The 27,309-nt window shown below is 40.4% G+C and overlaps 1 protein-coding gene across 9 annotated transcripts in view; it reads left to right on the top strand.

Annotated features, from left to right (window-relative positions):
- The first annotated feature begins 410 nt into the window (after positions 1 to 410).
- LOC122428730 (ABI family member 3 binding protein) overlaps positions 411 to 27,309 on the top strand; it is a 281,331-nt gene continuing 254,432 nt past the window's right edge. For all 9 annotated transcript variants that reach the window (XM_043448807.1, XM_043448809.1, XM_043448805.1 and 6 more), the window contains exon 1: positions 411 to 604. In XM_043448807.1, coding sequence (XP_043304742.1) covers positions 526 to 604 — 79 coding nt within the window. In that variant the 5' untranslated portion in view covers positions 411 to 525. The remainder of the gene's footprint in view (positions 605 to 27,309) is intronic.

The raw sequence follows: 27,309 nt of genomic DNA, 5'->3' as shown, positions 1-27,309 counted from the left end.
GCCTGTTGGGTTATAGTCTCTGGGGTCACAAAGAGTGGGACACAGCTGAGCAACTAAGACTCTTTTCTCTCTACACTAGATAATTAAAAAGTTTTCTTCCTAATACAGTTTTATTTTATATTTTTAACATTCCACTGGTTTTAAGGATATCTTTTTTTGATATTTAAAAAATTTATCACATGTTTCAAAATTCCCCAAATATTTTTTCTTTCACAAATATGTATTGACCATTATTCCAAGTTTTATGTCATAGAGGGAAGAGAAGAGACAGACAGTTACAACCTAGCAGGAAATGGGATGATAGGTTTTTTGCTGTTATGCCTTTTTCTCTCTCTCTCTTTTTTTTTGGTGTGTGTGTGGGAAAGGGTGTGATGTCATTTTGTCTCCACCCCCTGTGAGTAAGCCCACGGCACAGCTAAGTGCAGCCGCCCGCCTCTGTCACCAGGAGACAGTCCACTTAAATGCAGCTCCAGGGTTGCGGGACCCCCACCAGAATCACTACCCGTGTGAGGTGGCAAATGCAACATGCCCTCCAGCTTGGGGTGTCTACTTCTCTGTGGAAGTATTGCACTAGCCCTGGGAAATGCACAGAAATTGCCAAAAGGCAAGTAGCTCTGATGTTTTGTGTTTTCAAAATGATGTTTGAGATACTAGCTTTTAAATGTTGAGATTAAATGTGATCTGCTTTGCCAGACAGGGGGATTTGAGTTCTTCTCGGAGAGTCACAATTCAAATGTATAAAGAAGTAGCTTAAACTTTTGCTTTTCTTTCCCCCCTTTTCTGCTATGTACTTTTCAGTTGCATCTCTTTATTGCAAAAAATGCAAACCAACTTCTTTCTGGGTTTGGCCGTGTTCACGGTAGCTTGAATGGTGTAGTTTCCAATTACAGCACTTGTATATTGAATTGTATTATATAGATGGGTATCGTAGTCTGTTGAAAAGACTCGTTTGATGTTTTTATCCCTCAGAGACTAAACCAGTGCTAGCTGAATGTTTGAAAGAAGCTAGTTGGAAACCTAGAATCATTTTGTGTAAACCTCACACATACCTGTTAGCTTGGAGGCTGAAGGGTTCTAGGCAGGGCACACCAATGAAGAATGGTCATGAGCTATGGTGTAGACACTTTCTCTGGTGGAGTTTGGAATAGGGTTTGATCTGTTGGACACGACATCCCCCCTTTCCCTGGCTCAATTGTTCTCATTTTAGTGTTGGTATTCTATTTACAAATGTCATCAGAAGAAAAGGAAAATGTCCTAAATAGACCCTAAAAACCACCTCTTGAGCCCATCACCACCAAAAGCAAAGGTTGCCTCTCTCCTGTCTTTGAACATAAATGTTGCTCTTTTTTTTTTTTTTTGTTCCTTTGCCGAGGCGCTTCTCTAAGCCAACTCCAAGTCTGTGAAAACTTTTTATGGTTGCAGACTGCTGTAGTCAGCAGGATTAGGAAAAACAGGCTGGAATTTATCATACAGTTATGATGGAAAATATCAGAGACAATGCAGCCACAGGCTTGTCAAAACCCTGCTGTGCTCAGAGTTGGAAAGAAAGGTTGTTCAGGTCAGAATATCCAAAGATCCTGCTAGGTCCTCCCTCCGGCTGGTTTGCTCCAAGATCATCTTGTCCCAAAGTGAAAATCATTCTCTCCAGTGTGCTAAGTGAAACTTGAATCCAGAGTGTGACGGCTGAAGGGTTTGGCTCGTTGATATTTCACATGATGATGTAAAAAGCAAATAAAAAAGGCTGAGTAAACCTTCTTAACTCTAAGATAATTCTGCAAAAATAAATAAATAAATAAAAGAATTAAGATGAAATATACACTATTAGATGTTTTTCTTCTATCAAGTGTTTTGTTTCTCGATCATTGTGAAAAGTGTTTAAATAAGTCAATCAGGAGCCTCAAGCATTCAGAATTAATTATTCCTACTGCTAAGATAGTTAACAAGGATTCACCATCTGAGAAAAGTCTGGAGATTTTCTCAGGCTTAATACTTACAGATGGTTTTATTTTACCTTGTATTTACTGTGTACGGGTGATAACCATGATTTTGTGACTGCAGACTTTTGCAAATTCCAAATGTTTTAATTATCATGTTGCAATCACTAGATACAAATCTCTTGACACAATCTTCCTTTATTTGTTATGGTAAAAAGAAAATTGTTAAAAATAGCCACAAAATAAATGTCTTGTCCATTGTACTTTAATCTGAAGTATTTTCATCCAGGTTTCTTTCATAATTTAAAAAAAAAATGATAGACTCAGTAATTTGAAAAAACTATCAAATTAATATAAAGTAAATGGCAAGTCTCCTTGTCACTAACGCTATATTTTGTCTTTATCACCGAAGCTGCTGAGGGTCTTTCTTTTAGAGGAAGTCACCTCTGTCAAACTGCATTCCTGGAATAGGAATATTGTCCTCAGAAGGGGTTTGGGGCAGGCATCTGCTCCCCATCAGTAACTTGGGGACCATTCATGCTTTTCTGTTCTGGAAGAGTCACAGCAGATTTTAGAACCTGACAGGTTCTAAAAGTTCTCAGTGAAGAAAACTGTCCCACTTTTTCAACTGATTGTTTCCCAAACTCATTTAACTAAGAATCTTTTTTCTAGTGGAATAGTTATAATATCTTGCCAGGGGCTTAACTTTCACATTTGAGGAAGAACAGAACTAAATAAGAAAAAAGATAAGGTTTTTTTTTCTTTTCTTTTTGCCTTCCTATTTTAAAGTTAATTAAATATCATTTGTCATTTATGAAGAGGATAGAATTTTGAACCTAGAAAAGATGATAGTGATCACCTAGGCTAGGGTTCCCAGATCTTTGGATTCAGACCTGTAAAAATAAATATATATTTTAAATATCAGGGTTTTATTGTAGAGGACATACTTGAAACCTAGCCATTTTTAACAGATTTATAAAACAACTGATTTTATACAAATAAACCCATTGTTTTTATTTTTTCATTTCAGTGCAGACTGATGAAAGCTTCATCATGGGCCAATAATTGGGAACCACTGACCAGTATAACCATTTTATAAATGAAGATCCCCAAAGGCAGGGAGATTTAGTAGTATTCCCACACCGATAGCAGGAACAGAACTGGATCCCAGCTTCCTGACTGAAAATCTGTGTTTGGCCCTGTTTCGATCCAGATTTTAGGAGCTATAGTCTGCAATGTAAATGTGAATGCTGTCCTTCCCTTGAGTAAGAGGGTTTCTTACAAAGATTTTAAACATTATCTTAATCTTCGTGTGTAGAACATGTCTGCTGGGTGTGTGTGTGGGGGGCATGTAGTTGATAAATATAGCTGGCTATTTATAGGAAAAAGAAATTATGTTTTAAATAAGAGATCACTTGTTACATGTCTTATGCTTATTTGCATACATAACCACATACTTTGTTATAGAAAATAAGAGACTGGAAGAATGTTTCTTACTTTTTGAAAACTTAGAATAAAGTTGGAGACTATTATTAATGGAGTAGGAAAATGGCAACCCACTCCAGTATTCTTTCCTGGAAAATTCAATGGGCAGAGGAGCCTGGCAGGCTACAGCCCATGGGGTTGCAAAAAGTCGGACACAGCTGAGCATACATACATACATACATTATTAGCAGACCTCTTCTCCTCTCTACCCCTTGATGACTATGTTCTTTGGCAAATCATTTATTAACCTTTGCTAAGCAGGTCTTATCATCTGTAAAATGGGATTAATGATAACTATCTTACAGTATTTTAGGAATCAATGAGCTAAGAGTTGCAAAACTTTCAGTAAAGGGTCTGACATATAACAGGTATTCAAAAAATTGTCTCTTGGGTTGCATAAAAGTAGATCAATACTGAAAAAAATATGCACACCAAATAATATGTGATCTGTGTCCAAAGTGACACACATCTGGAAGGGTAGCAAATGTTCTTGGCGAAAGGTGGGGCAAGGGGGTTGTGTTGCTCTGCAGGGCAATGAGAGAAGGATTCTACTGTTTTTCAGCCTGGACTTCCTCAACCCAATGTTTGATTGTCAAGTTCAAACATTGCCTTTCTCTATGGAAAGCTGCACCTTCACTTAGGATCAACTTTTCTGTGGGGACTGCGGAAGCCTCACATGACCTCCGGGAAAGACCCTCCTGAACTTGTTTTTCAGGAGGAGGTTTAGACCATAACACCCAGGCCCTGAAGAAGAATTCCCACATTGTTTGACACCCTTGAAAGCCCTTGTGTTGCAGATACCTCTAGGATTCTTTATTCTTGGCACCATAGAGCTTTTCTTTTCCCCTGGCATACAGGCAAAAATCAAAACTGCAGAGAACAATATGCAGTGACAGGAGCCAAGAAAAGCTTATAATGGGACATGTGAGGCTTGACATACCTCTTTGCAGAAACTCCTGTGTTTGGAAGATTTCGATCAGTTGGAAGGCAAAGGCTACTATTTCTAGGTAACTTGATCAGTCCTCCTGACATAGGTGTGAGGAAAACCAGAGAGGAACATTTCAGATACACACATGTGATCAGATGGTCCAAGGGTGTGAGGCCATGACTTGGGTGTGACTCTTGGCTCATGCAAAGGAAAGAAAGAGACAGCCCTTGGTCTTGGGTTCTTCCCTGACAAGGTAGAAATCTCTGACTCCAAGGTGAAAAAAATCAGGGCAGATGATGATCACAATAACTCTCACAGCTATCAACAACTCATCTCTGTTATTATAGATAACATTGTTTGAGCTCATATTGTTTGTGGTAATTTACGGCTAAGTTTTTTTAATGTGGAAAACTAACTAAAAGCTTGATGTTTCCCTATGTAGCAGGTATTTTATTACTCTCAGTTTACAGGGCATGAAATTTTGCCTCAGAGTGTTTGCCCAAAGTCACTCGGCAAGCAAGTGGCAGACTGTGTCTTTAATTTCTATGTAACATCAGCTCCCTGTTCTGCATAAAGATGTGTCCATTTGTTCAAGTAACAGACTATATTCCATGTATAGGCAAAGCATTGAGGTGGGAAGACAGGGCTTGATACCTGCCTTCCTGATCAGTTGATGGAGAAGACAGGGATGTAAAAGAATAACTGTGCTACAGAGAGAGCGTCCTCTGATATGGCTGAAGCCCAAAGAAACTTGAGAACAGCCAGGAAGGACCCAGTCCAGACTGGAGGGCCAAACATTCTGAGAGGATAAGGCACCCAAGTAGAAGGCTGGGCGATAACATATGTTGGGGCAAGGAGGAGTGTAGGGAGGGGTAGTTACGTGGCCAGAGCCTAGGCCACCCCCAGGGGCCACGACTCAGCAGGGATTAATACTCAGAGGGGAAGCCAAGGCTGAGTTGACTTAGCACACGACTGTGTTTTCCTTCTCTCTGTCTGTCTTAACTCCCCAAGATCGATTACAAGCAGAAGCAGCAGGTTGTCTTTGGAGAAGAGGGTCTTATGTCTTACTCTGAATTTTCCCAACAACTCTCTTGAGGTAACAGCTCTCACTCACTAAGGAGCCCTCCCAACCTCACTGTGACAAAACAAGAATGTGTCACTCCCATGACTCAGTCCATTTCTGCAGAGGGTCCTTGATACTTGCAAGGACTCAGGGAGGGTCTTTTCCATCTTAGAACTGGGAATTTGGGAGGAGAATAATGTGAGCAGACAAGGAATTCCGGTGGATGGATTCTGCTTTTATCAGAGCAGTATACATTTATGTATTGGTGAGACTCTATTAAAGAGTACATTGGAAAAATATAGTTCTACTGCTAGAAGAAAACAAAATTGAAAACCACAGGGGAATTATTTTAGCATCTTCTACAACTCTGAAATTTTGGGGCATTGTATTGATTTGTTTGTCTGTTCAAACACTGCCTACTAGGTAAAATGGATTGAGATCCAGCCCCTGTGATAAAAGAAACTTGTATTTGGAATGTAAAAATTGATCAAGTATAATTTTTATTTGATGGTAAGAGTATCACGTTGAGAATCCAATGCCTAAAAATAAGGTTTCTCTCTGCTTCAGGGCTTCCCAGGTGATGCAGTGGTATAGAATCTGCCTGCCAATGCAAAAGATGTGGGTTCAATCCCTGGGTTGGGAAGATCCCCTGGAGGAGGAAATGGCAACCCACTCCTGTATTCTTGCTGGAGAATCCCATGGACAGAGGATCCTGGCAGGCTACAGTCCATGGGGTCCCAAAGAGTCGGACACGACTGAGCACACATGCTATGCATGCTGCTAATTACACATTCACTAGTTTAGTTTTATAGACTGCTATATCAGGCTATAAAATACTAACTATTAAGGAATTTTAGTCTCTCTCTGTCTCTCAAAAGTTAATGAGGTACAGGGTAGCACTTGAGAATAGACAAATTCATTAATAACTGTATTATAGAAAAGACAGTTAAACGCTTTTAAAGGTTAATGTGAGCTAAGACAAAAGTGAGGTGTCTAATGAAGGGAGGGCCATTAAGATATGTGATGAACTCTTCTGTATTGCCATCCTCAGAAAGACTTCCCTTTTGCCTGATTTGCTGATTGTGATTTATAAAAGCAAGTATAAAAGAAAGGGAGAATATTGAAAGCAAACAGATGAACTTAATAAAAGTGATATAAAAATACATGTAAAATTTAAAAATTAACAGGATAATCTAATGAGACATTACTAGAATAGTAAAAAAAAAGTATCAGCCAAAGAATGAGCATGTTAAAATAAAAAAATTGATTTAAATACATATTCTATTAGAATCCCATTTAAAGAATATAATAACAACCATGTTACTATGTATCAGGCATGCTATTTAATACTAAGTGTTTATATACACAATCTCATTTTATCCTCACACCTATGAAATATATTATCCCCATTTCACAGATTAGGAACTAAACCTAAAGAGAATGTTAGTTATTGATTATTGCACAATAAATTACTGCAAACTTAGCAGCTTAAAACATCAGACATTTAAAACAATTTTAATTTTTTAATTTATTATGACTGTGCTGGGTCTTCACTGCTTCATGGGCTTTTCTCTAGGTGTGGGGAGCAAGGCTTCCTCTCAAGTTGCAGTGCGTGGGATTCTCATTGCAACGGCTCCTCTTGTTACAGAGGAGGGGCCCTAGGGCACTCGGGCCTCAGTAGCTGCTGCATGTGGGCTCAGTAACTGGGGCTCCCAAGCTTCAGAGCCCAGGCTTAGTCGCTCAGCCACATAAGGGATCTTCCCGGACCCGGGATCGAAGCCGTGTCTCCTGCATTGGCAGGCTGATTCTTTACCACTGAACCACCAGGGAAGCCCCCATCACACATTTTTTTGTTTCACAGTCTCTGTGGGTTAGGAGTCTGAGTCTGGCTTAGCTGGGTCCTCCCTTCAAAGTCTTTCACAGGACTGCAACAGAGGTGTCAGCCAAGCTCAGGTCTCATCTAAAGGCTCAACTGCGAAAGGATCAACTTTCAATTTCTTGTGGCAATTGGTAGAATTCAGCTCCCTGAGGATCACTGGTTTGAGGACTTCATTTCCATGCTGGCTGTTGGTCACAGGTTACCTCTTACCTTTGCCACGTGGGCTTCTCTGTGATGGCTGTTGCTTCATCAAGGTGTACAATCCCAGATGTGTCTGCAGGCAGGCTGTAGGTTACAATCCTACGCAGCTTAATCATTGAGGTAGCAGCCCATCACCTTTGCTATATTCTATTGGATAGAGGCAGCTTCCTGGTGCTGTCACACAAGATGATTACACAGTAGCAGGAGATGGGAATTACTGGGGGTTATCTTAGAGTCTACCCATCACAAAATAGCCAATGACTGCCTGAAGTCACACAGCTAGTAAATGATACAGTGGAACAGTGAGTATGCTCTTCTTAGTGGCTCAGTTGTGTCTGACTCTTTGCAACCCCATGGACTATAGCCCACCAGGCTCCTCTGCCAATGGGGATTCTCGAGGCAAGAACACTGGAGTGGGTTGCCATGCCCTCCTCCAGGGGATCTTCCCAACCCAGGGATAGAACCAGGGTCTTCTGCATTGCAGGCAGGTTCTTTACCAGCTGAGCTACCAGGGAAGCCAATGAATACAGGAAATCTAACTGCAGAAAATAACACTGGTTTGAGCATTAACACCCCATCTACTTTTCACAGAGTTCAGCCTTTAGTGGCAAAGGCCCAGCAGGCAAACTGCCAATTTGTCTGCCTCCCTGCTTGGAGTTGTAGGGAACCTCTGAGCACTGAGATAAATATCTTACTAGTCAAAGACTCAAGGTAACTATTCAGCACCCAGTGTGGACCATGTTTTCTATGTACAAGAGACCAGTCAAATGCCTAGATTCCTCAAGTGTGGCCAGTCCCATGAAACCAGTATGCAAAGTAAATGTCCCCCAAATAGAAGCTTTGCTTTCCTTATAAGCCTCAGATGCCATCATCTGTTAAAAACAGAAAACATAAGACAAAATGAAAATGTTCTTTGACAAAGCGTACAGATATTCAGCAATTAACACTTAGGAAGTTGATACAGTCTCCATAAAATGTATTTCTGAAACATCACTGAGTGGTTTTTCTAGTAAAAGGAAGGTCGAATGAAACTTTTGTTTGGAGGATGAACGTATACCCTGGCAGTGGATGAGATGGAGACAACTGGATCAACTAAAAGAGCTTCTTTCAGATCCTTTATGGTATGAATAAAACAATTCTTCCATATGCGCCAGCAAACAAAACACAAAATGTAGCTTATGCACAAAATATATTCTTAGCATGGCACCCAGAACTGTGTAGAATGTTAATACTAGAATACCCTGTCAAGTATTTTCCATAGTCCACAGTCTCTTCTTGTGTTGATATGGTCCCAAAGTCCTGGGAGGTACATGATAAGACAGATAAACTTCAAGGTCTCAGACTACTTTGTAAAAGTTCTGTGGATAGCAAGACTGAGTCAGGACTTACTCCACCGCTTATAATTTTGGCTTATGTTCCCCACCAAGAACTTCCACAGTGAGATTTTGATGCTGTATTGTACTTTCCCTGATCTAACAAAAGCCTGACTTACATTCTCAGTGATTTGGATAGACATTTGGGAGCCTTAAAGCTAGCCTGAGATTTTTAGCCCTCCTCCATATAATAAGCTATGAAATTAGCTCATGTCCCTCCTTGAAGAATTCTGAAAAGGAGGTGGGAGATGTGATGCCTTCACAGAAGTTTCTTATTGTTCTCCAGTCAAGGACTATACATCTAAAGCCCATACACTAGAAAATCAGACCAAATCACCTACTCCAAGCATCTTTTTGTCAGATTAGAGGTAACTGAAGGGAAAAATGAGGTCTAATTTAAGCTTCACCTATGATACAGAAACTCAATATTTTCTTTTAAAATCTATTTAGCTATTAGTATAAATATGATAAATCTATCCTCAGCAGTTGTAAACTTGCATATTAGAATAGCTGAAGGTTTTCAAAAATATCAGTATTATTCTGCTCCCCTACTCAATTATGATTTAATTGGGATGGGAGAGAGAGAAAAAAATTCCTCAGGTGATTTTAACGTAGCCAGAGTTGAGGACCACTGTCTACAGGTTTTGAAAATCTGTATGTGTGAGTGATAAATCTTTCTGGATAAGTGCAGGATAATATTTAAAAGTTATAAGTGAATTACTTTGTTATTAAACTTGTAACTCCAACTTAAAGGCAATTTTTATCTTGTGCTACTTTGTTCCTGGATTTTGAAGTATTATTTGGAAAAATTTTAAAACTTCCTTTTCAGGCCAAATAAGAAAATGTTTAAGATTAAGGTCAACATTTGTTTTTGGTGTTAGATCATAAGTTCAAACGTCTACTTTTACAAAATCTCAGGGGCTAGATCTGAGAAGCTATGGTTGATTACATTTTTCAGGACTGGACTTACATTTATTTATTCTGTCGCTCAGTTAATTAAAAAAAACATCATTTTAGGATTATTGGCATATACACACAGTGGAATACCACTCAGCCATAAACAGGATGAAATTTTGCCATCTGCAACAACATGGACCAACTTAGAGGACATTATACTAAGGGAAATAAGTCAGACAAAGACAAACACTAGATAATATCACTTATGTGTAGAATCTAAAAAAATACAACAAACTAGTGAATATCACAAAAAAGAAGCAGACTTATAAACACAGAGAACAGACTAGAGGTTACCAGTAGGAATAGGGGGAGGAGCATATTTAAATATACAAGTGAATATTTAGAAAATAACATTTTAAAAAGGAAACAAAGTAATTATTATATTAGGATTATAAGAATGATTTAGACATTCCTGCCTTCAGGATATTGAAATTAATTCTAATTGAAAGTAATATAAGTTGGCCACACAAAGGTAACTTTCTTTTATGTGAAACTGTTAGTGTCTTAATTCTTTATTCTTACATAACAGTCAAACTTGCAGAAGTTAAGCTATCCCACTGTGTTGCCATGTACTTGCTTTAAGTGATATATAGGCATATAAAGAAGAAAAAATGAATTCATATAATATATGAAGGAGGACAAAGTACCCTATGATTCCAGTTAAAGCAAACCATGAGTTAAGAAAACATTCAGTAAACTTCCTCTATGCAAAAGGTCCAGGTTATGTGGATTGCCTTTGGATATTGTTCCTTGAACTTTGCATGTAACCATGAGGTTCCCTGTGGCTCAGACAGTAAAGAATCTACCTGAAATGCAGGAGACCCGGGTTTGAGCTCTGGGATGGGACGATCCTCTGGAGAAGGGAATATTTACTCGCTTCGGTAGGAGCCTGGACGGCTGTGGTCCATGGCGTCAGACACGACTGAGCCGCTGAAGCTTCCACCTTTCATATACATTCCAGCTCATCTTCTTCCTGCTATTTTTGTTAAGGATAATTTATGAGCACTTAGGATGACTTATAATCTGAAACACAAGTGTGTTACTCTGTGTCTCTAATAAAATGAGAGATCTCTCTGAGTGGAGAATGAACCCCTGCTAGCAGGAAGCAGGGGGTACATTGCTTCCGACAAGATGCCAAAGTGAAATTTCAGATTCCCTTCCTCCTTAAATGACATCCTTTGATTTTTTTTCCAATCTATTAGCGGATAAGAAAATGTTCTGGTTTTCCAAGGGTCCTGCTGAGAGTCCGCTGTGCACACGTGTGTGGGTGTGCAAGCCCTAACAGGCCTTTATTCTCCGAGAGCGGCAGATTCTGTCACTGAAGGAGGGGATTGGGGTGCCTGCCAAAGTCGTGCTGGCAGAGAGCTCTGGAATCCAGTCCTGTTACAGATACGCCGGCAAGGGATTCAGGGCAGAGTTTCCTTCTCCTTTCACTTTCCCAGATGGAGTTAAAGCATCTTGAGCCAGTGAATTTGGGATCAGGTATCAGATGATCTGAAGAATGGCCCCTCCCTTCCTCTCTTGGCTCATCCTCTTCAAACACCCCAATGATCCTGCTATCACAGAGTGATTTTCTAATTACGCTTACTCTTACTAGAATTAGGAGGAAAGCAACGCTGGCCATGTTCTGCCTTTGAGGTTTACCCTGAACTGTAGTTTCATTACGAACTGGGAGGATTCATATTGGGAAATAGTGATAGGGTCTAGTGGGCAAAATCCGGGAGTCACTGTGGGCCTGGTGAGTGACCTGACCTTTCTGAACTTCAGAGCTGCTTCCCTGAAAAAAGGGAATAATAAGAATAACAGTTCTCTTTTTAGCGTCCACTACTAAATAATACTAGGGTGACTTTAATGGGTTTTTTGGAATATTTATTTTTTTATTGGAATATAATTGCTTTACAGTATTGTCCTAGTTTTTGCAGTACAAGACTGTGAATCAGCCCAATGTATATATATATCCCCTCCCTCCTGAGACCCCTCCCACCACCCCATCCCACTCCTCTCGGTGGTCACAGAGCCCTGAGCTGAGTTCCCTGTGAGTATAGGAGTTTCCTGCTAGCTAGCTATTTTACACTGGGTAGGGTGTATGTATCAATGCTACTTTCTCAATTCATCCCAGCCTCTCCCTCTCCCCGAGTCCACAGTCTGTTCTCTACATCTGCACTGCTATTCCTGCCCTGCAAATTAGGTTCATCAGTGCCATTTTTTTCTAGATCTTCGGTAGTAATTTTCTTAAGTAAGAGGGAACGTGGATGGCCAGCCACCATTTTGGAAACTCTTCACCTGCCCTGGCAGCCAGAGAAAGATCTCGATGCTCTTTTCTCCGGGACATTTCCTGCAAGTGGGCTGAGCCGAAAGAAGGCTTTGCTGCTGGAGGTCAGAGTATCATGTGTCAGCATGTCAGGTATCAGCCTCACAGTGACACAGGGCCTGCGGACCGGAGTCGTGGTGCTGAGGATTTTTAAAATACAATTCTTACCATCAGCAGCTCCAGTTCTCTTGTTCAGCTCTCCCACAGTCGGGTAGAAGCTTTTGCCCAGAAATTTACCTTTTATTGGGAAAGATTTGGGAGCATGGATCATGGTCTCTGGTCGTTTTTCCCTCCATGTATGCCTGGGATGTGGTTCTGGGTAATTTGACTTTCCCTGCTCTGTTTGGTTGATTTTTAGGTATGAGTTGGTCTGATGTGGTGACTGATCAGGCCCCTCAAGAGACTCTCTTTTTTTTCCTCCCCTCCCTCTTTTTGTTTCTAATCTTCCTTTCCGTTCTGCCTCCTTCTCCCTCTGTTCCCTTTGGAATTTCCTCCTTTCCTCTTTTCCCCTTCTCTCAACACCAGAAGAATCCTCAGAACATTCTCCTGGCTTCCACCCCCACCTTCCGCCACTGGCCGCTTTGGCCCTAGTCCTTACCTCACAGCTGACTCTTCTGTTGGAATTCAGCAGGAATTGTCCCTTTGGAAGACAGTGCACACTTTGTATTTTTTTTTTCAAGGCAGGAATGGGTGGTTCTGTGTCACACTAAACGTTCCACTTGATTGCAAATATCATGGTTTCCTGCTCACTTATCTTGGCATCAGCAAACTTGCAAAAATCAGAAATTTACATTAATTTCATAACCTCTGTGCATGCCAGACTGGACAAACCATATCGTGTCTTAACACCTTGTGTGTGTGTGCTAAGTCACTTCAATCATATTCAACTCTTTGTGACCCCATGGACTGTAGCCCGCCAGGATCCTCTGTCCATGAGATTCTCCAGGCAAGAACACTGCAGTGGGTTGCCATGGCCTTCTGCAGGGGATCTTCCTGACCCAGGGATTGAACCCAGGGTTCTTTACCACTAGCACCTCCTGGGAAGCCCATATTAACACTATAGTTCATTCTTAAGTGGTTTCATTTATTTATTGACTGTTCTGGGTCTTTGTTGCTGCGCGGGCTTTTCTCTAGTTGCAGCAAGCAAGGGCTACTCTCCAGTTGCAATGACCAGGCTTCTCATTGGGTTGGCTTATCTTATTGCTGAGCATGGACTCTAGGGCATGCAGGCTTCAGTAGTTGTGGCTCTTGGGTTCTAGAACACAGTCTCAATAGTTGTGGCACATGGGCTTCATTGCTCTGCAGCATGTGAAATATTCCCAGCCCAGGGATTGAACTCATGTCTCCCGCACTGGCTGGAAGATTCTTTACCACCCAGCCACCAGGGAAGCCCTTAAATGGTTTTCATTATGGTATAAGTTAGTATGTCCCTTTATGTGTGGTAATAACATAGGATTGATAAATGCCAGATATCATAGTGTTATTTTGTAAGGTAACTTTTTTATTTGTTCCTGGATTTTTGTTCCAGGATAGCTGTTGGTGTCTGATATTTTCAAGAACTTTGCAGAGAACTTTGCCTTTTCCAGGGGGTTGAGTTGGATCTTCAGTTCAGATGCCATCTTTGTCTTCATTTGACTGGTAACCAGTATTGCCGTGAAACTGAGTTTCTCTGTCAACTGTTCCCATGAAATAGGATCCTCTAATTGACAACTGGACTACAGTTGTGGCATTTCATATCATTTCAACATACCAGTCTCCCTCTTTGATCTCTATTTCTCTGTTCCTACTTTTCTTTGCTGTACTTAACGGATGACTTCCAAATTTTCATCTCACTCTTTATAGCCCTCCTATTTTCTGCTTTCGTGTCTTCTTCAATGTTCCCCTCCTTGTGCTTAGAAGACCTTCCACTATCTCTGCCATAGAAACTATATATTTTCTTGGCTTTTAGACTTTTTTGGTCATGATCCACAGTAATAATGATCCACAATATAAAATTAGATGTCGGTGCTTACACATGTACATGCCATACTTCACTGTTGTGCCTGTTCTCCATGTAATACAAATCAAAAATAAATATGAAATAGGATGAAAGTCCTAGAATGGATTAAGTTTGGTGTGATCCACCATTGATTTTCTTGATTGATTGACATATTGGTATGTGTGGTTTATGGTTTTGCTCTTACGCCGAACAACCTTGCTGCAAAACTCTTTACAAACAGCATTTCACTGTTTTTACTATCCTGTTTGGGGAACAGTAACTCGAATTTAAAATACTGATTTTACAACTGAATCACCAGAATAACTAATAAAAATATCCTTGGATCACTTTAAAAAGTAACAGTATTTCATACTCTAGTCAAAATTCTTTCTCCACATACTCTTGGCAAGAGATCCCACTTTCAAAATTTTTCACCAATGTGTCAGCGCTTTCTCAAATACTTTCAGGTGCCTTTCTTAGCTCTTTACAAAGAAGACCATTTAGTTTTAGGAGACCCTAAATTTGTCAGGTGAATTGCATTATATAACACTTGCCCTTAATCATCCATTCAATCCAAGCATCTGTTTTCACTTATGTGAGAAAATTAAGACAACAAGTATTTACCATAGTGTTTTCCAGAGTCATCATAACCCATGGCTCACATGTCATCTGTAAGGTTTTTGTGGTATCCCAGAAACATCCATTTCAAACATTCCTTTTCATGGCCAGAGGTTCACAGGCCACAGAGGAACCACAGCTATTAACACTAAGTAAACTTCCTGTAAGTTATGTTATCAAATAATTTCAATGGAATTCAGGGATAAGCATTGAGTGGAGTCAAGATCCTTTTAGGGATGTCTCTTTCTAGGGACTTTGTTATTATTTCTTTAATTAAACGTTTTTTATTTTGTCATTTTTGTCTGTGTTGGGCCTTCACTGCTGCACCTGGGCTTTCTCTAGCTGTGGTGCACGGGCTTCCCCGGTTGCAGGGCGCAGCCTCGAGGTGCGGAGGCTCAATGGTTGTGGCTTCCGGGCTCTAAAGCAACAGCCCTAGGGCACAGGCTTAGTCGCTCCGCGGCTTGTGGGATATTCCCAGACCGGGGACTAAGTCCGTGTCCCCTGCATTGGCAGATGGAGTCTTCATCTCTAGACCACTAGGGAAGTCTGGGACTTGCTTATTTTGTGAGAATGTCTGTTGCTTTAAAGAAGGGAGAAACAGGTACCACCGTTTATCTGCTTTCATCTAAAGTCTCTCTCCCACCTATCCTTCTTCCTTATGGTACTTGCATCCTACATCCATCCACAAGGCCTGCTTGTGGAAGATGATTAGATGGGAATAGGAAAAGAAGCCTCTAAGTTTGGTTTGATTGAGTTAGAACTGTTAGGCAAACCTGGAGATGATCATTCTCAAACTATACTGAGGAGCTAGGAATCACTGAGTAAGTGGTCCTTAAGTTTGAGCAAGCATCAGAATCATCTTGCTAAAGCTCAGCATGCTGGGCCTGTCCTGAGTTTCTAATTCTAGACCTGAGGTCGGGTGGGTCCAGAGAACTTGCACTTCTCACAAGCTCCCAAGCGATTTCGGTGCTATTGTTCCTGGGGCCACAGTTTACAAACCACCAGCTCAGTGAATCTGTTAAGTATGCAGAGTTCTACCTCCCCATCCCCACCCCTTGTTCCCTCCACCCTCACATAGTCATCCCAAATTCCAATTTAGTAATCTGCTGATCTGTATGTTAAATCCTATCCCTGTTGATTCCAATGAGATTAACTGTGTAGGGAGAAATAATACTGATTGGTTTATATAACTAGTACCAAGCACTGGGGTACTAATCCAAAGAAAGCGGTTGAGAGGAAATTGGCTAACTTCCTATAATTCTATAAATTTGAAAAACCTGTGCTTTTTATTTGTTCCGCATATAAGAGATTCTGAGTTATAACTACCTAACCCAACTGTCCCCATATGATACGTGACTGTACAAAGTGTTTAGCTTGAGACAGTGAGAGCTCTAGTTATTGTGATGAGATTCTGTTTGTCTTTATGCTTGGAAACCATTCCTTGCATAGCTAGCTGGAACATGAGCAGCATTCACTGTTAATTAAGCTTGTTTAGTGGTGAGTAATGTTTAAATCTGGGACTGGAAAGTTTGGGTGACATTATGAGATATTAGTGAGAGTCATTCTGTTTGTGTAAATGTATGTTAAAGTTAATGCCTCATATTAGGCTGAAGCGTCTGTTAAGTGTAACCCAAACTCAAAAAGCCCACTATAAAATATGAACAGTTTACTTCACCAGGTCAATTAAGAAAAAGACAATCGTGAAACTAAAGGTGAATTTGATACTTCACATAAAAGTCCTCTGTTATTCTGACTTACATAAACTGTTAAGTTGCCAGCCTTTCAGTCAGTATTGGGCATCGGCCTTTTGTTGAGCATGAGCTGTGACATTTATATTTGGCAGCCAGCTGAAAACATTGTGTACATAGCTTGCAAGTTAGAGTTCTTTTTCTTAGCTCCAGGAGTCCTTAAAAGTCTTCAAGTTGTACATACAGTAGCACACTTGTGGATTTGGACATTTTGGGAGGAGAGGTATTAGTTTTTAAATATTGAGATTCCAAAAAAAGTCTAAGAATCCATGAAAGTTCAGAACCATCTGTCTAGACAGATGCCTTTCACTGAGTTAGATTTAGGGTGCATCAAGTGAGTGGCTGGAAGGATCACCACTATATTGATAAAACATGCAAAAGGGTCTTTGAGATGGTCCATGAAAAATCTCAAATTTCATAACTAAAGATGTTAACATACAATTTATTTTATGTAATTGATTTTGATATGTTGTTGTTCAGTTGCTAGGTCATGTCTGACTCTTTGCCACCCCATGAAGTGCAGCATGCCAGGCTTCCCTGTCCTCCACCATCTCCCAGAGCTTGCTCAAACTCATGTCCATTGAGTCAGTGATGCCATCCAACCATCTCATCCTCTATCATTTCCTTCTCCTCTTGCCCTCAATCTTCCCCAGCATCAGCGTCATTTCCAATGAGTCAGCTCTTTGCATCAGTTGACCAAAGTATTGGAGCTTCAGCTTCAGCATCAGTCCTTCCAATGAACATTCAGGGTTGATTTCCTGTAGGATGGACTGGTTTATATGGTACAAAAAAATATGAACAAAGAAGTATAGGATCCAAGATGACCTTTACCTTCTGTATTTGCCTCTTACAGAATCCCCTCACACACAGAATCCTTGCTGGCCTGTGTATCCATAGAGTACAGAAGTGAAGTGAGCATGTGTGACTTCTGAGGCTAGGTCTTTCATACCAAATCTGGAGAAAGCCAGGAACCATGTCATGAGAACACTTGAGCAGTCCTCTGAAAAGGCCCACATGGTGAGGGACTGGGGAACCCTGCCCATAGCCAGCACAAACCTGCTAGCCATATGAGTGAGCCAACTTGGAAGTGCATCCTCCAACCTCCGTCAAGCCTTCAGATGACTGCATGTGTGTGCTAAGTCGTGTCCAACTCTGTGTGACCCTGTGTACTGTAGCCAGCCAGGCTCCTCAGACCGTGGGATGCTCCAGGCAAGAATACTGGGGATCTTCCTGACCAAGGGATAGAACTCGCAGCCCTAGCCGATATCATGACTGCAACCTCATCAGAGGTTCTGGGTTGTAACAACCTAGCCCAGCTGTTCCCAAGTTCCTTCCAAATGCTATTGTTGTTTAAGCCACAGCACTTCGGATTAATTTATTATGCAACAGTAGGTAATTAATAAAGCGAGTGTATTTGCTGCCTTTTTCATTATACTATTTAAGTAGAGTTAAAAATAGAATGAGAAATACAGTCTTTATTGGCATATGACTTGGAAATGATAGTCTTGCCTATAGATAAGTGGAAATAAATTATGAAAGAGAATTTTTGGGTCAATTACCTTTCCAGGACCACAAAAAGCTGTGCATAACTGCTGATCAAAGAGTAATTGGAAAAATATGTGAACAAATAACCTTTTAAAGTAATCACAGAAAATGTTTGGTCGTTTAGCATGGCTTAAGGACTACATTTTCTAAGGCCTTGATGGATAGCCTTGTCATTCATTCCAGAGGACTGATTTCAGGACTGGCCTCAGGCCAAGGGTGGGTCTGTATTGGTCCTGCTATCATTTAGGAGAGTCAACCTGTACCCAAGACAGCTTAAGGAGAACCAGATCCAAGATCCACTCTGTATTAACCTATTAGGTTGGCCCAAAAGTTCGTTTGGGTTTTTCCATTGGGCCAACCCAATATATCCCCAAATTCCCCCAAGGAGCAAATGGGCCTCCTGGGACAAACCTGGATCAGGCCAGGCTCTCATTTCCTTACCTTTGATTTCATGCTGAAGTTTACACTGTGGCATTCTTGATGTAATTATATCTTCAGATTAGGCCTTTGTGAAATTTCATAACTCATACAGGAAAAAAATCATTTTATAAACACCTAATGTATAATAGGTGGAATAAAGATATAAAGAGAAAAATGGTTATAGTTGTTGAATTTATATGTTAGCAAAAGAAACAGATGAATTAAACAGGATAATACAATGTAATAAAGGCTGTAACAGAGGAATGAATACCACTGCATTGGGGCATAGCGGGAAAGGGGATTCATTTTGCTTGGAAGAATTAGAGAGACTTTGAACAGGCTCTTCTCTGCCATTTGAAAATTTTTTTATGGCATTTCCAAAAGTGTTAATTTTTAAAAAAATACTTCATGTGGGGAATTTCTTTACATGGGTTATCTGTGGAGGGGGAACAAATTTTCTAACCCCACACCAGAATGCATGGTAAATATAAAGATATTTTTGAAGAAGCAGATGGTATAGTCACGAACTAGGACAATCCCAGAATATTCAAGATGTTCTAACTATATTTCACCTACAGTGTACTTCATTAATGGCTGCTGTTAGGACTTTAAGGTGAATGCATTTGCTCCCTTGAAAAATACCATTGTTTATAAAATGATTACAAAGGAAAATTGCTGGCACTTATTGCCAGTTACTAAGACCTTATTAGCAAAGCATGTAACAAAAACACAAAATTGCCTAGGCAGTTTCCATCCAGTTGGCTAATTCCTTGGTAATATCTGGGTTACTTGGGTTACTTGGATGATACGGGTCACAGGGGACAGGCTCATCCCCTCATCCCAGACCAACCTCCTTTCTAGATTCAGAGTCTTCTTCTAATAAGTATCGTCATTCAGGGAATCACAAGGCCCCATGTGATCTCCTGCTTTCCTGCAGATTCACGGCACCATGGACTTGACCCTCCCAGAGCATTCATGATAGCTGCCTAGGAAGGGCTGTTTAAGCAGTAAAAACAGCTCATTTCCTATCACTCCTTTATCCACTCTCGATTAACACATCTAATTAAGCAAGAAAAGTATTCAGATTTTTGAAGCAAGTTCTGTCTGTGGAGGATCCTGTGGACAAAGAAGAAAGTCAAGAGAAGGCAAAAAACTGAATTAGATCTGAAATTATCATCCAAACAGGCAGTGTCTACTAAAAATATCATGACTGTGAGTTGCTATAACCACTTCAGAATCCTTGTCCCAGTTTGTCTGTAAAGTGTGGGACCCTTTCATCTTCACCAGCCCCTCTCCTCCAAGGAAGCTGTGGGGCTCCCTCCTTAAGTGAGTTTGCTTCTCAGACTTATTCATTACAAGTGGGAACGTATTGATTCTAGGTTCAATTTTATCTTGTTTGCAAAAGTTTTGTTTTATTTCAGTTTAATAAAGTAAGGAAGTAACTTCCAATGATGAAAGGCCTTTATCTACATTCAAATGTAAACATTTTTGACTTTCTAAATATCCTTATTTCTCTTTTTCCTTAGGCAATGTAATGGCACCAATGTTCTTTAGGAAACTTCCTATACTGTTATTAATATGCATGGTTATTAAATAATCTTTAGATCAATACATTAAAAATGACTAACTTATGAAACAGGAGAAATTTTTTGTCCAGACTGCAGACAAAATGCCTGTCGTGTCTCACATAGATTGGGTCTCAAACCACATTTAGGACAGGTTTGACGTTCCAGAGTACCCCTCTCTCGGGATACCTGTTATTCCACTCGGCACCCTAAAGTTAAATGTTGCTAATTTTAGCATTGTGTTGCGTGTGTAGTTTTCTGTAGTTATAGCTTAATTTAGAGAAAAGCAGCAAATGACTTTTTTTACCTTTCTAAATTTTAAACACAATGGTGTTGGTGTTTAGTTGCTAAGTCATGTCTGACTGTGACCCGGTGGACTGTAGCCTGCCAGACCCCTCTGTCCTTGGGGTTTCCCAGGCAAGAATACTTGAGTAGGTAGCCATTTCCTACTCCAGGGAAATTCCCAACTCCAGGGGATATTCCCAATGCAGGGATAGAACCTGCATCTCCTACATCGGCAGGTGTATGCATTATCACTGAGCCACCTGGGAAACCCTTAAACACACCATAAAAAGATGTCATTTCTGTCTCCTGTTTGTCTACCCATTGTTTCACCCAATCCTAGAAATATTTTGTCAGTTTTAATAAAGATATAAAATATTTCTATCACCCCAGAAAATTCTGTGCTTCCTCCCCCTAACCCCCAGTGGCTGGTAACCACTGATCTGATTGCTATATTTTCACCCTTTCCACACGTCCTATAACAGAAGCATATATTATGTGGCTTTTTTTGGTCTGGCATTTTTCATAATGCTTTATGATGTATCCATGTTGCTGCTGGTATTAGTGGTTTATTCTTTTTATTAGTAGAATAGTATTCTCTTATATGGCTGGACCACAATTTGTTGACTCACTTACCAGTTGATGGACATTTGGGTTGTTTTTAGTTTGGGACAGTTATGAATAAAACTACCATATTTACAGGGGCTTTGTGTGAACATACATTTTCATTCCTGTTGAGTGGGATTGCTTTGTCAAATATTAAGTATATCAGTCAGTTCAGTTTAGTTCAGTCGCTCAGTCGTGTCTGACTCTTTGTGACCCCATGAATCGCAGCATGCCAGGCCTCCCTGTCCATCACCAACTCCCGGAGTTTACTCAAACTCATGCCCAGCGAGTTGGTGATGCCATCCAGCCATCTCATCCTCTGGTGTCCCCTTCTCCTCCTGCCCCCAATCCCTCCCAGCATTCACCTTAAAAATGCCAAACTGTTTTTAAAGTGGCTATAGTACTCTTTATCAAAAAGTATGAAGTTTTCAGTTACTCCACATACTTGCTGTTACATGATATTATCAGGTTTTGTTTTTAATTTTAGCTATATAGTAGGAATGGGACAGATAAGTTTTGAATCTATACCTTTACACCTTGGATATTGACCCACACTTGATAAGTATCGTTCTTTAAAAAATTATGAGATCAATTTTCTTTTTTTTTTTTCATTTATTTTTATTAGTTGGAGGCTAATTACTTCACAACATTTCAGTGGGTTTTGTCATACATTGATATGAATCAGCCATGGATTTACATGTATTCCCCATCCCGATCCCCCCTCCCACCTCCCTCTCTACCCAATCCCTCTGAGTCTTCACAGTGCACCAGGCCCGAGCACTTGTCTCATGCATCCAACCTGGGCTGGTGATCTGTTTCACCCTAGATGATATACATGTTTCGATGCTGTTCTCTCAAAACATCCCACCCTCGCCTACTCCCACAGAGTCCGAAAGTCTGTTCTGTACATCTGTGTCTCTTTTTCTGTTTTGCATATAGGGTTATCATTACCATCTTTCTAAATTCCATATGTATGTGTTAGTATGCTGTAATGTTCTTTATCTTTCTGGCTTACTTCACTCTGTATAATGGGCTCCAGTTTCATCCATCTCATTAGAACTGATTCAAATGAATTCTTTTTAATGGCTGAGTAATATTCCATGGTGTATATGTACCACAGCTTCCTTATCCATTCATCTGCTGATGGGCATCTAGGTTGCTTCCATGTCCTGGCTATTATAAACAGTGCTGCGATGAACATTGGGGTGCACATGTGAGATCAATTTTCTTAGAAACCACTATCTTTTCTAAAAGGTCAGTTTATGGAAATTCATACTAATTTCATATAAGATAAAATTTGGAACTAGGCTACATTTGTCTGGTACCTAATCAATAAGTCTTATCTCTCTCCTTTCCTATATCTTGTATTCAAGAGTCATCATAGCCCAACCATTAAAGTTATACAATCTAAATTGAATTGTCACATAGGGTTTCTTTTTCTTTTTTGTTCTTTCAGCTTAAAGTCTCAGTGTAAGCCTGATTTCACACTTGAAAAGACGCACCTTGGGGGGATTTTTTGTTTGCTTTAGTTTTTTAAAAGCATTTATTTTATGATGGAGTTTAGTTGATTTGCAATGTTGTGTTACTTTCAGGTATATAGCAAAGTGGTCCAGTTATACATATACATATACCTATTCTTTTTAAAAAGACACTTTGAATGAAAGTCCTCTAGATATGAAAATGCTAAGTAAGTCTATGCATCTCGTGTAATGAAGAAATGAGATCCCTTTTCTTTGTTCATAACCAAGGTATAATTGGAGAAAGGAGGCATAAGGCAGACAGCCACTGGACTTGAGAGAAAAACACCTCGGTTTTAGTCTTTACTCTTTTTCCAATAGGATGGGAGACGTTGAGGTAAATTAGTCCCTTTGGGTCTTAGTTTTCTCACTTAAAAACCCAGAGCATATTACAGTCAATTTTCATCACTTGTAGTAGTTACATTCTATAAAGTTGCTGCAAATACCAAATTAACAATCACCAACCAAACCATCATTTCTAGGAGAAACACAGGGTTAGTTTCTTGCAAGCCTCTGGTCACAACATTTTGTTAATCACTACATAACTTTGCTTTTTCTATGTTTCTGTTTAAAGACACCATATTTGATCTATGCTGTTGATTTATTTAACACCAGATCTACAGCCAACAGCACCGTGGTTCATGCCTCCTGAACAGAGCTGATCTAACACACACATATTTCCTTCATAAGGTACAATACAGCCTTCTTGTGGTTGTAGCATAAACAGCACTTCAGCAGTACGCTCGGGGGCGTTTTCAACAGTGAGATCACCTCCTCCGAAAAAGCACAAAAATGGGAAAAGTGTGGCACTAAATAGACTGTGCACAGCGCACTTGTCTACAGCCTGAGAACTGAAATAAGGAAGTGGATTGCTACCCTATTTACCTCAGCTGGGGAAATGCACATTGGAGGACTCACATTTTTTGCCACTTTCTGCACATTCACAAATGACTGTGAAAGTGCTGTGAATATTGATTTTGGAATTATAAATGAATCTTAGTGAGTAGGCTAATTTACAAATACAAATTCTGCTAATAATGAGGATTGATCAACTGCATTTGCTACATGGATCGTGTGTGTGGTTTATGTGAATGGACATGACGATGCTTTTATTATTGCTTAGCATGGGTGTTTTCTCTAGCCAGGAGCTAAGAAAGCTAACATTTATTAGGAAAAAAAAGAAATCTCAATACTTAAATATCTCACTCAAACATCTTAAGTAGATTAGGGGATCCAGACAGCTGAATGGAACTGTTTATTTACCTTAAAAAAAAATACGTGTTACTCTATGAAGATAGCATCCTGTTGAAGAGTCTTGAGTGGCAAACACAATAGCTCCATTGTTCGATTTCTTTAAGGTGGGTGAGGGCTTGTTGGAACCTGACTTCTTTTATGAACACTTGCAGCTGTCTTCTAGGCTCCTTTATAAATGAAGTGGTCATTCAGCACTTCTATTCTTGGCCCAGAGTAGTTATCGCATCTCAAAGGTGCTTTATAAACATTTGCCATCATCAGTTTATCTGTAGACTCCTTTTCAGTACAGATAGATTTTTTTACATAAAAATTTGATTTTGCTTACTTTAATTTCTACGGTGTAAGTTTCATTTTCTAAAATGTAATACAGATGTTTAATGGCAATGTTAGCCTTATTAAATCAAGGAAACTCTGATACATCAGTGCCTTGAGCTGATCAGGTTGCAGATATGATCTCGTGGGAATCTAGTGCTTCTGGGAAGGACGAGATTCCATTCCTGGTTACCTTTTTTTCTGCCCCCTTTCTGAAAGGCACACCCTTCTCAGCCCACATTTCTTTGATTCTTTCCTGACAAAGTGCAAATTGATTTCACTGGCAAGAACCCTCACACCTCCTTTCTGTTTTAATTTTCACTAAAAAAATCTATTTTTAATGACCTCATTCTTGATTCATTCAGTTTTTTGTTTTTAAAGAAACCAGTGGTTTTGCTGGGACAAAGAAAGAGAGATACCTTGATAAGTAGGTGAATGGAATTCAACTTCCACCAACATCTGTTAAACATCTATCAAGCTCTTGCAGATTATTTTCATTTCTATAGTGTGATTCAATCTTAGGTAAGGTATTTTTTATAATTCAGGCAGGGGGGAAATCTAGAATGTGTGGTATGTATAGACATGAAAGTGGAAGCACATTTTATCCATGGGGCCCACCCACATTCTCAGGGTTGTCCTCTCTGGAGCCCAGTATCTGAAGACTTCTAATGCCTCACTCTAGACTTGCCTTCTTGTAATTATCCAGATTTCCCCATAACTACTCCTTGTCAAAATCTCCCTAGTCGGTGCCCCATAACCTACTCTTTGAAAATAATCTGATAGTCTCATTCATTGTCAAGTGTTAATGGCTCATGATAGCTAAATGTCTTGTTTCTCTGAGACATCTGCATTTTATCTGAATATGCTTATATAAAGAAAATCTTAATGCAAAACAATCAGGTCTATTTTCTTGAACAGGAAGATTTCAACCAAGTAGGTTTAGAGGAGAATTCATTTCTTCAAGAGAGTCCTCCTCCTGTCTCTCAAATCACATCCAAAGAAGTGACTACCTATTCTGTTTATATGTCCGATGGGTCCTGGAAAAGTGACAAAGTAATGTCTTCACTGCAAAAAGTCCTGACTGTAAGATATATATTTGCAGGGGACTTTGCAAGGCTTGTTGGGAGCAGTTTGTATATTTAATCTAGAAAATGGTATCAGTAGCTTCCAAAATTTCTTGAAGCAGTTATAATGACCAAAAAAGCAATTTCAAGAGCTCTTAGCTGGATACATTCCTTGGAGTAACTCAGTTTAAGTGACGATTTACAGAAAAAACTCTTGGCATGGGGTGTGTGACAGGAATACCTGTGGTGGGCCACTCAGCAGTCATCACATTTGGTTCTGAGATGGAGCCACAGCCTCCGTGGACCACCTTTGCCCACTTGGGCTTCTACGTCCCTTATGCTACAGGGAGGGAGAACAATCATGTGGGCATGGAGGAAAGCTTTCAGCACAAACTGAAGAGCTGCCCTTCTCAGGACACAGCTGCAGGAGGCAGAGTAGCAAGCCAAGAGCTCTTGGGCTTTCAGCCCTGAGAAGGGGGAGACGGGAAGGGCAAGAACAGCACCTGGATGGCACAGAGGAGGGGCTGGCTCAGGGGAGAGTCTGGGGTCTCTCTCTGGAGCGAGTGAGAACAATTGCATTCAACACATGTTACTGGAATCCTAACTCCTTGTTAGGTTCTTAGGAATATTTGAGAGGGGAAAGTGAAAGTCGCTCAGTTGTGCCGAACTCTTTGTGACCCCATGGACTATACAATCCATGGAATTCTCCAGGCCAGAATACTGGAGTGGGTAACCTTTCCCTTCTCCAGGGGATCTTCCCAACCCAGGGATTGAACCCAGGTCCTGCATTGCAGACGGATTCTTGACCAGCTGAGCCACAGGGAAGCCGAAGAATACTGGAGTGGGTAGCCTATCCCTTCTCCAGGGGATCTTCCCAACCCAGGAACTGAACCAGGGTCTCCTGCATTGCAGGCGGATTCTTTACCAGCTGAGCTATCAGGGAAGCGAATAAGACTCAAATCCCAGTTTGGGTGCCTGTGTCTCTCAATGTGACAATACGGTGCAACTGGGTACCTGGGAGGTGGGCCTCACGTGCTTTGTCATCATTTTTAGTGTGCTCACTTTGGGAGGAACTGTCGCAACATCCTGGACTTCCCAGTGGCTCTGTGGTCAAGAATCTGCCTGCAATGCAGGAGACACAGGAGACACGGGTTTAATCCCTAGGTCAGGAAGATTCCTGGAGGAGGGCACGGCAACCCACTCCAGTATTCTTGCCTGGAGAATCCCATGGACAGAGGCGCCTGGCGGGCTACAGTCCATGGAGTCACAAAGAATTGGACATGACGCAAGAGGCTGAGCATGAACAGAGCAACTTCCCAGATATCCAACTGGACACAGGATTTTGACAGAAGAGAAATCATGTTCAAAGGTAAATTGATGCTTCTGATTTTGTCACTATTATTATAAAATAAGATGCCTAATTTCTGCTTCAAATCAATAGGATTTCATTTTAAAATATACTTATCAATTTCCTTCTATAGTTCAGTACCATAGGAGAATGGGTATGGATAAAAATACCCTCTGCCTTTTTTTATCATATATATCTGAACAGTTACCTAGGCTGTCAGGCATCCAGGCATGTAAGGGAATTGTGGCCGCACCAAGACTTTAGGGGGATGGCCAAGGTTCAGTGAAACCTGTATTTGTGTTTGTGGGAATCCATAGGGGCAGTCTGTTGAAAGAAATGCTGTAACTCCTTATGTAATACGAATTCTGTAAGTAAAGATCATTTAATAATGATTTCCTGTAATGGATGGACAGAAAAGCAAATCTGTGTCATCCAGAAGATTTTTAAAAGTATTCTTTTTTTGAAAAATAAGAATGGATTTTGCTAGAATACTGGAATGGGTTGCTATGCCCTTCTCCAGGGGATCTTCCCAACCCAGGGATTGAACCAGCATTTCTTGTGTCTCCTAGGTGGTAGGTGGATTCTTTACCATTGGCACCACTTGGGAAGCCCCCTTCCTACAAAGAAATCATAGCTTTTTATTTGAGATCAACCTTACATTAGCAGGAAGAAAAGAAGCACAGAACGCATTTTTCTTTAAATCTTAAAAAAAAAAAAAAAACTTTCCTCTGCTGAATTATTGAGGATTTCCTCTGACTCTTGGCAGATGAGTCACAAAACTGAGTTAACACCCTCAGATGTGGACTCTTCCTACTCCACCCTGACTCTATTCCAGCAAAATCCATTCTTATTTTTCAAAAAGGCATATTTTTTTAACCTTCTTGATGACACACATTTGCTTTTCTGTTCTAAGCTATGCCT

The sequence above is a fragment of the Cervus canadensis genome, chromosome 27 (genome assembly GCF_019320065.1).
Source record: "Cervus canadensis isolate Bull #8, Minnesota chromosome 27, ASM1932006v1, whole genome shotgun sequence".
Classification (NCBI taxonomy): domain Eukaryota; kingdom Metazoa; phylum Chordata; class Mammalia; order Artiodactyla; family Cervidae; genus Cervus; species Cervus canadensis.
The sequence above is the reverse complement of the archived record's forward strand: the minus strand, read 5'-3'. Positions and strand labels throughout refer to the sequence as shown.